The 14,338-nt window shown below is 38.5% G+C and overlaps 1 protein-coding gene across 1 annotated transcript in view; it reads left to right on the top strand.

Annotated features, from left to right (window-relative positions):
• Positions 1-14,338, top strand: part of slc35f1 (solute carrier family 35 member F1) — an 89,309-nt gene that overhangs the window by 46,667 nt on the left and 28,304 nt on the right. Inside the window, exon 3 of the mRNA XM_039693267.2 lies at positions 11,842-11,969. Coding sequence (XP_039549201.1) covers positions 11,842-11,969 — 128 coding nt within the window. The remainder of the gene's footprint in view (positions 1-11,841; positions 11,970-14,338) is intronic.

Below are 14,338 nucleotides of genomic sequence, written 5' to 3'. Positions count from 1 at the left end.
ATTGAAAATACTGTGGAAACAAAGACACCTCTTGGATGCCCTTGAGGTAAGCTAAAACCTCAAGGTCGTAACGTGCAAAAAAAACAATCAGAGTGTAATTTCCCAGTCCCCTTTCGAAGCCAGTTGCGTCTGCGCCATGTTTACCGAGCCCGTAGCTCTCTCCTCAGATAACACGCTAAATATGCATACCATTTATTTTATCCGACTTATTTGTGTGTGAACTCGTGAATTAGATGGCGCAATTTGCAAACGGAAAGACTAAACGCCTCCAGAGTGCAAACGGATCTGCTTGTGCGCGAGATTAAACATCTACAAGCTCAATTCCACCATATCTTTATGTAAAAAATATTAATCTTTTATATTGTAATCTTTTTATTTGTAATATTTGGCATGTTTGTGTGCTGCCTCTGCACTGTGTGTGTAATAAGTATGTGCATTGTGGACCAGCCTTACACTAACACGCTCTTTAAATAACAAAAAAATACTACGCCATTGACTTTCGACCAGGTTTCGACAGTCTATTTCAGTTGCCTCAAAATAGTAATGTGTCAACTATTATGTGTTCAATCTATAAGGGTGTTGTATTTCTTTACAAAGTGACATCGCCAACTACTGGCTTGCCAGCAGAATACAGCATTTTTGTTCATTACCGTGAACGGGGAATGTTTTGACAACATTGACGTCTTGTGTAAATGTACCCTAATTGTAGGCAAACACTGTGTTTTGTTTATTTACTAAATGAAACATGTAGGAGTGCATAATAATGCAGATGTGGTAATTATATGTTTCATGTTTCTAAACATTGTATAGAAATGTGTAGACAGCCAAGTCAGGTTAAAGGTGTCAAGCTCAAGTTTTATTCCTTAATTGATGTCATGTTCAGCCTCTCGTCCACACAGAAAGCTTTGACACAATGTTTTCTGGCATACTTTCAGGAGGCTAAGAATAGATATGGAAAAGAGTCGTGTTCTGAGCTGAGAAATATGCCAACTCACAGTCTATTTATAATATATCACATGTCTTTAATCTTTTTTTACAGAAATGGGGTTGTTTTAATAGGCTCCTTTTCAGACCAATAACGGATAATAATGTTTTTTTAAGACTAAACAGGACCATTAATGATTTTTGAGAACTCTTGCAATCCCCATGAGCTTTTATAATTGTATACCAGAATTAATAATAAATATCTTTACAGAACTCTCACATGTTTTTGTATAAACCTACTGAACTGTATATTTGTCTATTGGAATAGAATATTTCAATGAACGTGCAAAATTTAACTGGTAAGTAATCATGTCATAAGTGCTATGTACTGTCTATAATCAATATTGCCATATAAACTTCAGGATGATTGTCCAAAGACTTTAGATATACAAAGACTTTGAACTCATTTTACTATAAATGGGAGAAAGTTAAACCTGCAATATGGTAGAATAAGTAATGCTTTCTAAAAAAAAAACACAGCCAATCACTTATTGGTAAAGTCATTGCTTTACGTACGCACTTGTGCATTGGATTGAAAAATGCATGTTTTAGAAACAAAACATGAGGCACTTGTTGGCAGATTCATTGATGATTTCAGATATTAAATTAATCATTGGTTTGGTGAACAGCTTTATCGAATTTGACGTTTCCCCATTCAAAGAGATAGGAGTTGCATTTGTATGATTGAAATAGCTTAAAAGATGGCCGACGAGGGAAATGACTTGCCTGAAAGGGACTTTGGATATATCAGACTTTTAATAATTAAAAAGTAAGTAAACAACTCAGCCACTTAGATATCACCACTTTATGTCACATCAAAATCAAACTTGAAATGGCCTGAAAACATGATGAGTCACATTTATTAATATAGCGCTTTTTATAATGCAGATTGTTTCAAAGCAACTTCACAGAGATAACAGGAAAATAATGCAATAAAGTTTGTTTCTAGAAGAAAATAGTCCATAGCATCATAGTCCAGCTTAAGTTTGTTCAGTGATGGTTCATTTTTGATGTAAAAAAGTTATTAATTTAGTTAATTTATATATATATATATATATATATATATATATATATATATATATATATATCCACTCATCGTCATCGTCCAGCTCAGTTCAGTTCTCATATGATGGTGTCAATGCAGGCAGATCAATAATATTGTTGAAAATTGAATGTCCTCATTCTAAGCAAGCCAAAAGCCAAAGGTGGAAAAAAGCGACAATGGCAAGGAACTAAAACTCCATCAGGTGAGGTGACAGAATGGAGAAAAAACCTTGGGAGAAACTATAGGGTCAGACGGGGCCAGTTCTCCTCTGGCCAATGAACGAACAGTGTATGATTATGATTCAGGCAGCACTAATAGGTTAGAGATCAGATTGGATTGGAACATTCAGAATATTAGAACAAAAAAAAAAATGGAAAAAATAGAATAAAAATAGAATTATTACATTATTTAAAAAAAATATATATTTTTTGATGTAATGTCATGTTTTTTAATCTGAAAAAAAATATGACAATGTGACTATATAACTGGGACATGAATTTACATTTGATTTGTTAATTTCTGAACATCACTGACATATAGGCCATACCTGTCAACACTCCCGTTTTTCCCGGGTTTCTCCCGTTTTTTTATCTCCCGGACCGCTCCCGTTTTGTTATTTTTCCCGGGAAACTCCCGTAATTTGCATGGCCCAATCTCCTTTATGAATAATCGGACCAATATGTTTGTTAAATGTTGACCAGTTGCCAGATCTTGTATTAAATGCATTATATTCACACAATCCACACACCATATACAATTTCAACCCATTTGTCATCTCAACCTGGCAACCTATACCCCAGTTGCGTAGTCGGAAAGCTCAACCCGAAAGCGAGCAGAGAGCTATTATATAGGCCTGGAACACCAAAGTTTAGATGGTAGGTGAAGATAGACTGTTTTATATAGGCCTAGTATTGTGAAGAAAATGTGATAGTTGGTGGATAGTTTGATAGTGATAGATACCTTTTGGGTTTTGACTTTACAGTAGCTTACCTTTAGTAGTCATTCTGTCAAGTTTTTTGTCATAATGAACACCCACCCCCCATAATGCATCATTTTAATTGACAAGCAGCACACAAAGACTGCATACAAACTCATTATTTCTAGCTTGCTTCTCTGATTGAGAAGTCGGGCAGACATGTCAAAACTGCCCCTGCCAAATTGGCCCACTCTCTTTGTTCTACTCCAGTGACCAAAGAGTTGTGTCTGCAGCCTCGGTAAACATGGCCACACGCTTTGGCACAGGGAAAGTGTGCTTTTAGAATAACGAGAGTGCAACAAAAGCAGCCGCCTGTCAGCCGTCCTGTGTCCACGAGCTCCGGCCAAACAATGACGCTCATCTTGTACAGTCCGACAACGTAGAAGCTGTCATCTCACAATAGCCTTGGTCAAAATGAAACTTGCTTTTCTCATTTCCTTCCTGACGGTCGTCTCTTCTCACCTCTTCTGTGTAACTTGTAGCTGTCGTGACCCATGTGCTCTGTTCAAATTGGATTTAAGCCATGAAACTGCAGAAGTGAAGAAGGACTATGGAGGGATATCAGTCTTCGCTCTCTCTCTTTCCAGTCACAACTACATCACTTTTTTCCCAGTGCATGCAGGCATAATCTGGTTTCCTGTACTAATGCGGCCAGGCAAATATTAATTACTCGAGGCTAATGCTGATGGCTTACAGAAATGTTTGAAGCGACAGCGTTTTGCTCTGCCGTGCATTAAGCCTGATTCATATTATGGCAATTCCAGAACATTACGCTCTGCTGATGATCAGAGGCAATATTAAATACACCTTCAACGTTTAATATTTTAGAAAGCTTTCAGGAACCTTTGGAATTGAACAACTCTATCATTTTTGATCCCAGTGGGTATGTCTTTTATATTTGAAAAGAATTGTTTTTCTGATGCTTCTGTTTGTTTCAGATATAGTTTTCAGACACCAATTTCATTGTATAAATGGCCTTTTTATACTGTATCAAGTGAGCTGCATTGGTGTCAAGTTTACTGATATTGAAAGATAAAATTTTAAGAATAGCTTTTCAAAGCATGAGAGAAGCGGTGTATCAGAAAAGCCCATTTACCCGGTGTGAGCATGCAAACTGAGTCAGAATAGCTCTTGTTCCAGTAGGACCGTGTCTACCCAGCATATGGCTTTCTCTCTCCCATTGTTTCAGGAAAAGAGAACAAATACAATTGCATGCCAGAATTCTTTTTACCAATCTGTCGGAGCTGTACCATGTCTGCCAAGTGGACGCTGGCAAAGGGAAACGAGTGCGTGGCAATAATGGTAATAATCACACACACAAAAAAAAAAGCTGAAAACAGTTTGCTGCGAGGGAAGTGGTAGGAAAATCGAGGAAATTGTGTGTGAAAACTGGACTTGTTTTTTAAGCTGCTTTGCCTCAGATTTAGTGCTGTCCTAAATGCCGCCCTAAAACCCATTTTAGTGATAAAATGCAGTATTGACTATGATGGACATTTGATTATTTATATACACTAAATGAAATTAGAAACATACCACTTTTGTTTTTCCCCCCAATTTTAATGAGCTGAACCAGCCCGTTCTTATCCTTTAGCGTCACATAGAACGCTATATGACAAAACGGCGCTATACTACGCACATGGCACCCTTTATCGTTAATATTCACGCGAACCCAAGGCGTCATAAATCCTTTAGCGTAATATGAGACTACCCTACCCTACCCCACACCTAAACCTAACCATCACAGCGCGCGTTATGTTAACGATAACGGGTGCCATGTGCGTAGTATAGCACCGTTTTGTCATATAGCGTTCTGACGCTAAAGGATGAGAATGCGTTGGCTGAACTCAAAGATCTAAAACTTTTTTTCTACATGTACACAAGAGGCCTATTTCTCTCAAATATTGTTCACAAATCTGTCTAAATCTGTGTTAGTGAGCACTTCTCCTTTGCCGAGATAATCCATCCACCTCACAGGTGTGGCATATCAAGATGTTGATTAGCATTAGCATTAGCATGATTATTGCACAGGTGTGCCTTAGGCTGGCCACAATAAAAGGCTACTCTTAGGCCCCGTTCACACTAGTCCGTTTTCATTTAAAAACGGAGACCTTTTGCTATGTTTGCACCTCCCATCCAGACTAAAACAGAAAAAGCAAAAAAACTGAGAATTTTAGAAACGCTGCAGCTCCGTTTTGCGTTTTGAATCTACGGAGGGCGTTTTAGTGAAGACGGGACAAAACGGTGGCGCAGAGACTCACACTCGTCTCTATGATTGTGTGTTTTCAGTCATTACGTGTCCTTCCCTGATTCGTCAACCACTGTTTACACTGGCATGCGCATGCCCAGTGTTGGTGAATGGTCACGTGATCCGCATTTTCAGTCGTTTAATGTGGACGGAGATCAATTCTAATATGCAGATAAAACGCTGGTGTGGATGGGGATCTTATTCGTTTTAATTCTCAGTTTTTAAACAAAAATGCAGTAATGTGGATGGGGCTTAAAATGTGCAGTTTTATCCCCTCCACTGTAAAATGTGCAGTTTTACCTCCTCCACTGTGATTTACATGGTAAAAAAGTGTGTTTAACCAAAATTGAGCATTTTTCAAATCTACCCATCCAGAAAAAATAAAACAACAGCAGGTTTCAATATGGATAGTCGCTCAGTGCCTTGTCACGCTCCTGGCGTTTTTAAATATGCTGTGTGCTCCCATTGAAATCAGATTGTTAAGAATATGCTGACGTTAGGAAAAAAGGCTTCAGTGGACACATGGTCTAAGACCACCAGTCTCTGGCATTTAGTACAGAGTCTACTGCAGGTGTAGAGTTTGATTTCCTCTGAGCCTTTTGGCCCTGAGCTGTGAAGAGCCACGCCCCCTCACATTCATCACTGCCATAATCTGACATTAGAGGCTTGTAAAACATGTACAGCAATTGTAACTCTCCCCTGGAGGTTCATTCAATAATCTAATGAATCATTTTGATGCAATACCCCTAGTATTGATTTTGCGCTTCTAAGATTTGTTTTTACTCTGTTATCTACATGTCTAGAGATGAGATCGCTGATATTAGGGCACAATTATTTTTCAGATGTTTCATAGGTTGATTTCCTTGTGGATTGCAACAGCAAAATCAGTCAATTTTATCTTTTCACAGCTTGTCTCGGAGAAACATTCATTTAAAAATAATAACTTCTGGGTTTATAAGCATTTTGCATCCCAACACGAATCAAGTTTTGCCAGTTATGATGCTTGATGGAATGAATGGTAATGATTTTTTCAGAGTGAGTTCACATTATTCAAACGGTTGGCATTTGCTCTGTGATGACTTTCCTGGTATAATTTGTGTGGGGCCCTATAAAATCCATCCTATTTCCCCCAAAATTCTGTTAATTTTTTATTTTGCAAATTATTATTTTTTTCTGTTTTAAATTTGTTGGGGTATTGTTTTTTTTGTTGTTGTCTGGATTCATTAAATTATATATATTTTTAAATTTAACGATTTATGAAAAGCTTTTTAGGGTCCTAACTGTTTTATTTTTATTTTTTCCCAAATTGTTTAATTTCCCCCCAAATTCGTTTTCAGACACTCACACAAAATGCATACTCATATTTAAATAGCAGTTTTTTGTGCTTTAATATTCACAGGAACTAGTCCATATCATGATCCTTTTGATTAATTCATCCATATTTTGTCAAACTTCATGACATTCGACGTTATAGTGAAAATACATTTTTAAAGCTACACTGTGTGATTTTTTTTTTACTCCATCTAGTGGTGAAAGGGTATATGACCATCCAGTGAATATTAGTTTCTGTTCCTCTCAATTCCGATTTCGTTTCAACTCCTACGGTGGCCAATGTAGTCCAAGATTAACATGGCTTCCAGTTCGACCTCGTCCATGAGTGTTAACCTAAACGTAAACGCGAAAGGCGAAGCTTGAATTAATGGGTATGTCCCTCTTGTCACTCGATTTGTGATTCGATGCATGTTAAAGCACTACCTGCACTGTCTTTAAGATGCATTTCAATAGTAAACAATACCTTGATAAAACTATAGGCTATACTAGTGAAATGCCTCAGAGTCGTGGCCTCCACTTTGTGTTTGCTGTCAGTTTGTAGCATATCCATCACGCCGTCTTCATTATCTCTTGCAAAATCGAGTGCTAGGATTGCTGGGTAATGTGTGCGGTCAGAGCTTTCTCCTTTACATTGATGATTACCCCAGAAAGCTTCTTTATTGGTTTTTTAGAGGCCAGCTGTATCCACTCCTTCTCACTGACACAGATTAGAAGTGTTGAGCTGGCAGGAGTGAGGGAAGAGATTTATTGTTTGCAGCGCTACGACGCCTTGACTCTATTCTGTTCCCCCATGGACAGATAATCAATATACTGTGTCCACACGATGATGGGCCGTGCATGCATCCTCCTCGGCCAGTGTTGAGTGTGAATAAGCCCTTCACGACCACACACGCATATATCCAATGCAGCTTTTTGGAGGTTGTGTTGAAGTGTTGTGTCTACAATGGCACAGACTCCGTTTGGTGCTGTCTCGGTAATGCCAAGGTCATGGGTTTGATTCCTAGCAAACATCACACATAGATAAAATAACCTTGAAAGCAATGTGAGTTGTTTGTTGGAAAATGTAAATGAATACATTAAGATGTATAATTGTTCATACATCCTGAATTTGGTCTGTTTGACACGTTTGGGTGCAAGTGTCTAAATGTAAATATGCAGATGAAGAGCACGGTATACAAATTGTCTGTGCACGGATGATGACCTACTTTCTACATTTTCCCGAATACTGTACCTCACAATGGGAAAATGGATAAATGGAAGCAAATTTTAAGAGCTAACATATACTGCACATTATCTACTTAACACTGCCAACAGATTTAAGTACAATGTAAAACAGTATATGGTATGCTACACTGTTGTCAAACAACCTTCTTACTTTACCAAATTACTTTTTTGATTTAATTCAGCAAGTGATATTCAGTTTCATCTGAAAAAAAGGTTAGTTTGTCAATGTTCATGTTCTTTATTTGTCTATATAGCACCATTTAATACAACAGGTGTTGCCTGAAATTATTCACAATTTGCTATCTAAAACAAAAAGACAAACATGAAAAAAATATTTTTAAGTAAAAATCAAGTTAAGGAGGATCTTAAGGTCACCATGAAATCAAAATAAACAATTCTTGTTTTTTTTTTTTTTATGGAATATTTATGCATGCACATTTTTTTCCATTCATGTGCCCTCATAATAATCAAAAAATAGCAAACCCCAACGAATCAATGATTCAATCAAAATAAAGCCCCGTCTTACATTTTCTCGTATTCGAGAGGCCATTTCACTCAGATATACATAGGAAGAAAAAGCATTGCAACTTCTGTTTCATTCTGACTTTAAAATTCTGTCATCATTTGCTCACCCTTATGTCAGTCATGTGCATGTTTTTTTGTTTTTTTTATGCAGAACACACAAGGGAAATATTGAACAAAATGCTTTCCTGAAAAGTAGCTTATATATTATTTGTGCATATAAGTTGTGCACAATGTTAATTCATTAAGTTCAAGGCAGTCTACAATATCTGATGTACATCAATGGACATTTGCAGTTATTACTATTTTGTTTGTAATGGGAGAACAGATAATGACTTTAGTCTCAGGAGTGATCATAGTCTATAAGGCTTTTAGTAATTGCCAAGGTAAATGAAGCTGCACAGAGGATTTCTGCATTATTTATTAATTTAATGGCTGCTTTTATCATAAGTGCTTCATGATCTCCTGAGTATAGCTGTTTTGTCTTGACTAGATGCTTTTACCTCAGGGCTTCAGGCTTTTCTTTGAGGTTTACAATACTGCATCATAGGATCACCACTGATTTACACCAAGTACTCACCAAGATAAATATATTAGTGTCCAACACACAATAGCATTGTGTTATTCTAAGCACGTGCTTCAGGTTTGTCGTCCGCTGCTTTAAAGGAGTAGTTCACTTTTAAAAAAACTTTTGCTGATAATTTACTCACCCCCATGTCATCCAAGATGTCCATGTCTTTCTTTCTTCAGTCGAAAAGAAATTGAGGTTTTTGATGAAAACATTCCAGGATTGCAGCTTCAAAGGGCTTTAAACGACACCAGACAATGAATAAGGGTCTTATCTAGGACTGAACTGGAGAGTCACGAACGTACATATTTATTTAATGAGCGATCGTTTCGCTTGATAAGACCCTTATTCATCGTCTGGAATTGTTTAAAGCCCTTTCAACAGTTTACAGTTTGCACTGAAACTGTCTTTTGGACCTTGAACCGTTTGGTTCCCATTGAAGTCCATTATATGGAGAAAATCCTGGAATGTTTTCATCAAAAACCTTAATTTCTTTTCGACTGAAGAAAGAATGACATGGACATCTTGGATGACATGGGGGTGAGTAAATTATCAGCAAAAGTTTTTTCAAAAGTGAACTAATCCTTAAAGTTTCCTCTTAATGTCTCCTTAAACATTTTGTTCATTGCATAAATAACTAAAATAGTACAGTCCGAAGCAAATTGTGAATGTTTTATTGCACACTGCTTGCTTATTTGGACCATTAGTCAGTCGCACACACATCTGAAACCTACCACAAGCCGTTTGCAAATTTGAGGACATATGGACCTTGCACTGCCAGTGTGAGGATGAGTGGTCTGTCGAGAGATCCATCTTGAGAAACTCTGGTATCAGTGGAATTTGTCATTGCTCTCTGGGAACAGGATTATTATATGGTGTCTCAGAATGACCTGTCTTTAAGAGTAATTTTCTCTTGTTTGACCAGCACGCTCTCCCCAGTCACTCCCTTTAACAAGCTCTACGATGACATCTCTATCGCAGCTGCTGCCTCTGGTCATCCTGTTAAAGTCAATATAATGGCACACCATTAACATTCTCACAAATGGGAGGTGGGAATAGATAATATGATTTAAAAGGAAAACGATGGAGGCCTCAGAGAACAATTCAGTGTCATATACTGTATCCTTATAAAGCTGAGAGAGAAATCTGGCACCCTATTGAAGACGAAAACACCGCTAAAACACACCGTAAACCGTCCTTAATATGTAGCTGAAAAAAACCCACCAAATTTGACAACACCAGCCACCAATAATTACAAAGAAATAAAGCTCACAGCAAAATATGGGGGGAAAAAGTTCATTTTTTGGAACTGTGAGCTCAGTTCAAAATTTTGAAGTATGAACTTAAACTAGTTCATGTATTGTAGAAAGGGAACTTTCCCAACACTGCCTGCTGGTCTGTTATGGAAGGCATTTTCTGCCAAAATTAAATAAATAAATTAAACGATAAAAATTAAAATGAAATCATTTAATTCCATTATCAATTTTGTCACATATTTTGCGTACAGTTTTCTGTAATGAAATGGTTAAACTTGTGTTAGTTTTCATTTTTACATTTCATTTATTTATTTAATTTTGGCAGAAAATGCCTTCCATAGTCTGCAGCTTTTCAGAAATCTTTCTTTCTTGGTCTGCAAATTTTCTCTGGACTTTACCAGTTTCTCTTAACCTTAATTTCCCAATAACATTTCAGATTATGGAAGCTGCAAGAACAAAACAATTGTTTTGTGTTCGATTGGATTAGAGCCATTATCCTTATTTTCAGGTTTTGTCTGCTGGAGCCACCCTGAGACCTTTGAAATGTTGAAAAGGCCTAATGAATCAATTAACTTTTAAGGTTTTGCCATAAGACACTAGTGGTTACAAAGGAAGTGCTCAAACTTGGGAAAACAAATTGGAACACAAATAGATCCCCCCAAACTAGGCTGTCCATTAAAAGTTTCTGGAATATGCAGAGAAGTTTGTTCGATTTAGACTAGATGGACAGTTCAGTAATGTGTCGTGGCTAATGCCTGCAAGAGAAAGTGTGTGATCATCACCTTTCCACTCTACTTCAGGTTAGATAATCATAATGTGGAAACTGAGTTAGACAAAGACTTTTGTTCCTACAGTAAGTTCTCCTTGTCTTTCTTTATTACCTGCAGTGCCTCTGCGGTTATGATTCTATAGAAAACTCATATTTATTTCAAGAGCAGCTTTGCTGCGTCAAGGTATTACTGCAGAAAACTGCTCGTTGTATTTTATTTCTTCAGGGTTGGAAATGCAGGATCCCTTGCGCCTATCTAAAATCTGTAGACCTGTTTTTGATTCATCTGTAGTTTCTTGAAAATTGACATTATATTTATTTTTACCTTTCTTTACTAATCTTGTTTTTTGTACCATGTCATATTTCTCGTGGAAAGTGTTTTATTATGATACATTTTAAATGTAAATACATTTTACAAACCCTATAGTTCAAAATTGTAGGATTTTTCTTTTCCTTCGTTTAAGTCTCTTAAACTCAGCAAAGCTACATTTGATCAAAAATACAATAAAATTATGAAATATTATTAAGATTAGAAATAAATGTTTTGTATTTTAATATATTTTAAAATATATTTTTGTATACAAATTATTGGTGTATTCTTTTTGGGTTTATTCTTCTTCATGGTACCATCTACTCCATGCGACCTAATCCATGTATTCCTAAAATCTGAGGTCAATGATTTATAGGAATGCTATCCCAGGACCATCAGAAAAAAACAACGTTTATCCAGGGTTATGTTCATTGTTCTAATCATATTAATATGAGCCTTCAACCTGCTTGACTTCAAACCAATTCAACTAATTGTCCGTTTTCCCAAAGAGTTTGTTGTACGTTTAAGTTCATATTGATTGTGTAAAATGACTTATACCACAGCACGATCTATAAGTGAAATCACTGTGTACCTTCATGTTTTCCCACAGGAGAGGAGAATCTACTGGCAATACTGAAAAGAAGATGGTGGAAGTACATGATTCTGGGGTTTATTGATATAGAAGCCAATTACCTGGTCATTAAAGCCTACCAATACACCACACTGACCAGCGTTCAGGTAGGTTACACCCCAGCAAATGTTTATGAGTGTGTGTTTGTGCACTGTAAGGGAAAGAGAAGAAAGATTTTGAAACAACCAGTGTCCTAAGAAGCGAAAACGCAGTGGCTTGAAGCCTTTGTTATGCCTGTCCGATTGGCAGTTAAAGCTCGGCTGTTTGCCTCACATTGTGCTTGTCATTTAATCTTCATTAAGGCGCCGTTAGTGCTGAAAGAGCCTTATTCACGTCACTGCTAATGGTGTTTGATTAGTGGCCAGAGGAGGTCTCAATGATTATTAGAGATTCCAACAGAGAAAAGGATCGATTTTTTTTTTCACTTCTCACTCTTCTATTGCCATCACCAACAGTCATTACAAGAGCCCTTGTGGATGCAAAGACTGTCATCAACTATTTGTTAGAGACTGAGCTGGCATCCAGGCATATATTAGTCTAGCCTAATCTACCATTAGACGCTCAATGGGACATTCAGACAGGCTTTTATCAGGTGTGAAGGTGTAGCTGAGAGGATCAGCTCAATCAGGATCAGATCAATGAGGATTTTATAATGTGCACAAAAGAGGACATCTTAAAACAAGAGTGTGTTGTTGTTATTGATTTCTTTGTGATAAGATCCCACAGCAGTATGATAGCATGCGACTACAGTTGAATAATACAGATGCTGTTCGATATTTATACGCCCCAAAACACAAACACCACAGAGGCATCATTCCCTCTCAAAAATTTGTTGGTATTGATTGCAAATTTTAAGTGTCTTTGATCATTTTTATGGTTTTTGTTTGAAAAAGGAGTTGTGGCAGAAATCCCACATTTAAGTGGCTAAATTTGGTAACCAGTCCTATTCGACCCAGGGTCTCTGGCGTGGGAGGTGGGCAGGCTAACAAGGACGCTAGAGACCACAGTCTCTAGCGCATCTCTTGAGGCTAGGGGAGTGAGGTTTACACGCACAACTCTTACTGACCTACGCCCGTTACATTACCCCCCTAAACCTAACTCCCATCTGGGTCACGGCACCAAATGTAACGGTTCTATCTGACCTGCTCTGAGTGGGATTCACACTGGGGTTTCCCGGATGGGAGGCGGGTGTGCTAGCAAGGGCGCTAAAAACCGCAGCCTCTAGCGTCAGTAGCTAGTGTGCCTCTTGAGGCTAGGGGAGTGAGGTTTACACGCACAACTCTTACTGAACTACGCCCGTTACACTCACCCCCCTAAACCTAACTCCCATCTGGGTCACGGCACCAAATTTAACGGTTCTACTTGACCCGCTCCGAGTGGGATTCGCACTGGGGTTTCCAGCGTGGGAGGGGGGCGTGCTAGCAAGGGCGCTAAAGACCGCAGCCTCTAGCGTCAGTAGCTAGTGTGCCTCTTGAAGCTAGGGGAGTGAGGTTTACACACACAACTCTTACTGAACTACGCCGTTATACTCACCCCCCTAAACCTAACTCCCATCTGGGTCACGGCACCAAATGTAACGGTTCTACTTGACCCGCTCTGAGTGGGATTCACACTGGGGTTTCCGGCGTGGGAGGCGGGCGTGCTAGCAAGGGCGCTAAAGACCGCAGCCTCTAGCGTCAGTAGCTAGTGTGCCTCTTGAAGCTAGGGGAGTGAGGTTTACACGCACAATTCTTACTGACCTACGCCCGTTACACTCACCCCCCTAAACCTAACTCCCATCTGGGTCACGGCACCAAATGTAACGGTTCTACTTGACCCGCTCCGAGTGGGATTCACCCTGGGGTTTCTGGCGTGGGAGGCGGGCACGCTACAGAAGCAAGGGTGTTAAAGAACGCTGCCACTAGCGTCAGTAGCTAGTGTGCCTCTTGAGGCTGGGGAGTGAGGTTTACACACACAGCTCTTACAGGCCTATACATAAAAAAGTATAATGCAAATCTCAAAGCTTCTTATACAATAAAACTGCATGACCACTGGCTGTCAAATTTAGTTGTTGCTTAGATTTGTTTAATAAACACAGTAATACTGTATTTTAGCTCAGTATCTGAATAATCCACTTGTTTTGCACTTATATAATGAACTACTAAGTTGTTTGGGTCATGTCATATCTAGGTAAGGGCACCAGCCAGGACTACATAAAAAAACCCAATAAGTGCATGTTTGTCCCTGCAAACATGCACTTATTGGTTTTCAAGAGTCCTATTTTTTTAACCCGCCCACTGCGACCAATCAGCAGGTACTGCCGCTTCAGCAGTTCTCTGGAGCCTGCGCACCACAACCTGTGCTGCTGACTTTAAAGCGTTATCTGTCTCTGTGTTCTCTGCCCACCTCAAAAGAGAATTAGACATACAGTTCATTCTGTTCATCAGACAGGGGAACAGACGCAGATGCTCCTGCTGGTCAATCAAAAGCCGAAACC

The sequence above is a fragment of the Pimephales promelas genome, chromosome 13 (assembly GCF_988280905.1).
Source record: "Pimephales promelas chromosome 13, fPimPro1.hap1.1, whole genome shotgun sequence".
In the NCBI taxonomy this organism is placed as follows: domain Eukaryota; kingdom Metazoa; phylum Chordata; class Actinopteri; order Cypriniformes; family Leuciscidae; genus Pimephales; species Pimephales promelas.
This window is presented reverse-complemented; position numbering and strand designations above follow the sequence as displayed.